The 2,525-nt window shown below is 33.2% G+C and overlaps 1 protein-coding gene across 1 annotated transcript; it reads right to left on the minus strand.

Annotated features, from left to right (window-relative positions):
• Positions 1–423: 423 nt before the first annotated feature.
• On the minus strand, positions 424–1,383 carry LOC101438523 (olfactory receptor 5K1-like). The gene has a single exon (XM_004452850.1). It carries the CDS (start codon positions 1,381–1,383, stop codon positions 424–426), a length of 960 nt encoding a protein of 319 aa, XP_004452907.1.
• Between the last annotated feature and the right edge of the window lie 1,142 nt (positions 1,384–2,525).

The raw sequence follows: 2,525 nt of genomic DNA on the forward strand, positions 1-2,525 counted from the left end.
AATTCAAAGGCTCAGTTTATATCTGATAGATGGTGTAGCTTAAGAAATAATTTTTGAGAACTTAAAATATGCCTTAATTTGTAAAATATATGATTCTGTATATTTACCAACAATATTGATTTTCTATACTGTCTTCTCTTCATAGTGTTTGTTGAATTTGTTAAACATTGTAACTAAGCATATTGTGAGAAAATTCATGACCTCAAGAATAATCACATACTCATACCTAATGGACACTACTAGTTTAGATTTTGAAATGCATCTTAGTAAAAACCATCCTGTCAGGACTTATATATCCATTTAAGTAGACAAGACATTATTTGACTTACACATCAAAATATTTCACTGATTTAATATTTTCCAAACAAAATGTCCATTTCACATTTTCTCAGTGTGAAAATGTAGCATATTAAAATCAGTTTGCTAAAGGGTGTGATGGTTTTTCAGAATGCTATGTGATTTATTCTTCAAAATTCTTTTCACAACATTTATTACTTCCTTATTTCTTAGACTATAAATAAAAGGGTTTAAAAAAGGAATTACTATAGTATAAAAAATATCAACATGTATGTCTTTATCTTCATCTTGAACTGAATGTGGTCGAACATAAGCAAAAAGAACAGAACCGTAGAATAAAGAAACAGAGAGAAAATGGGACCCACAAGTTGATAAGGCTTTGCCTCTTCCTCTTTTGGATTTCATTTTGAAAATAGTGTAAAGGATGCAGAGATAAGAGATTACGACTACGGTAATAGTAAAGATTTGAATTGACCCTGAAAAGATGGGTATCATCAGTTCATTTATAAAGGGGTCAACACAAGAAAGTTTGCACAATGGAAGAACATCACAAAAATAGTGATTGATTTGATGAGATCCACAGAAGGTTAACCTAAACAAAAAACCTAAATGAATCAAGCAATGCAAATTTCCAGCTATGTAGGCCCCCATGGTCATCTGAATGCAGAGTTTCTTTGACATCCTGGTGTGGTACTGCAGTGGGCTGCATATTGCCACGTAACGGTCATAAGCCATTGCTGCCAGAAGAAAACAGGCTGTACTTCCAGCAAAACAGAGAAAATAAAATTGTGCCATGCATTCATAGAGGGAAATCATTCTGTCTTCTGAAAATAAATTCTCTAACATCTTGGGGGTAATAGTGCAGGAACAGCAGGAATCCATCAGAGCCAGGTTGCCCAGAAAGATGTACATAGGTGTGTGAAGACGATGCTCCATGTATAGTAATGTCACTAAACCAAGATTCCCCACCATGGTGATAAGATAGATGACAGTAAACACCAAAAACAGAAGGGGCTTCAGCTCTGGTTGGTCTGTAAATCCAGTGAGGGTAAAAGCATTTGTCATGGAGTGGTTATATTTGGTCATCTCTACCTTCTCTGCTGAGATAGGATTTATGAAGAAAACAATTCCAATTTAGAATGTATCTTATTTTCCCTTCAAATTTCTTATTCCAAAAAAAAAAAAAAACCGGCAGAAGAGCTTCTTAATTGGTCCTATGTTTTCTTTCAAATACAGATACATGGACATCTAGGGGATATTATTTCTCCTAAAGTTAGCTACATGACCTCAAGCTATGAGGTCAGGATATATTGGATTATTTTTTATTAATATAATTTCAAAGACAGTGCTTTCAGTAGTAATGGGTTGCTGTATGAATTTATATAAGGATATTGTACAAATCTAGGATGCCCATATTCGGTTCAGCAGTTCCAAATAATTGCAATGTCAGCATTGTATTGAATATTTTTAAAGCCTACTTAAAAGAAATTTTCTTGTATTTTTTCTCCCACTGAGCAAGCATTTTTCCTTTACTATCCATTGGAAATTTCTTTGAAAATATTAGGAAGTGCATAAAGATCACTAAGGATGAAGAAGAAAGGGAATGAAACTTACCTTGAAAAGTAAATATTCATATATTTATTTATTCCTTATTTATTTAATTCATTTTTATGTCAACCCATTATGTCATCTATGACTGCCTTCACATAGAAAATTCTCTGAGACTATTTGTAAATAAAATATCATATTTCTCTACTGAATATATCCATTCGGTGCTTTAAGGGTCTCCTTGATGTTCTAATATTATTAGTTTTTGAGCATACTCCCACAATGGGGAACAAATTATAAGATGTTATAAATACCCATTATGTACCCTTTCCAACTTGTTTCATAGAGATTCCTCCTAATAATTTTATCTTATCACATATGACCTTCCTTTTTGATTGCTCATTTAAACTCATGTTTCCTTGATCATTTCCACATTTATTTATCTTTATTGGAATTCAGTGTCCATAAGTTTCTAATATTGATAGAAGCAACAGTATGCATCCAGGAAAACTTCAAACTTCAAACTTTGGTTCCTCTAAGATAAATTAAACTTCCATAGGGAAGCACATAAAATTCTAACCTTATCCACCTCCGTCCTCATTTCCTACATTGACCAATTGCTCTTCTCGCTTTGTCACTCTGTTCACCTATGCTTTACCTCCTTCTTCCCCCTACCCTGA

Source organism: Dasypus novemcinctus, chromosome 4 (assembly GCF_030445035.2).
Source record: "Dasypus novemcinctus isolate mDasNov1 chromosome 4, mDasNov1.1.hap2, whole genome shotgun sequence".
NCBI classification, from domain to species: Eukaryota; Metazoa; Chordata; class Mammalia; order Cingulata; family Dasypodidae; genus Dasypus; species Dasypus novemcinctus.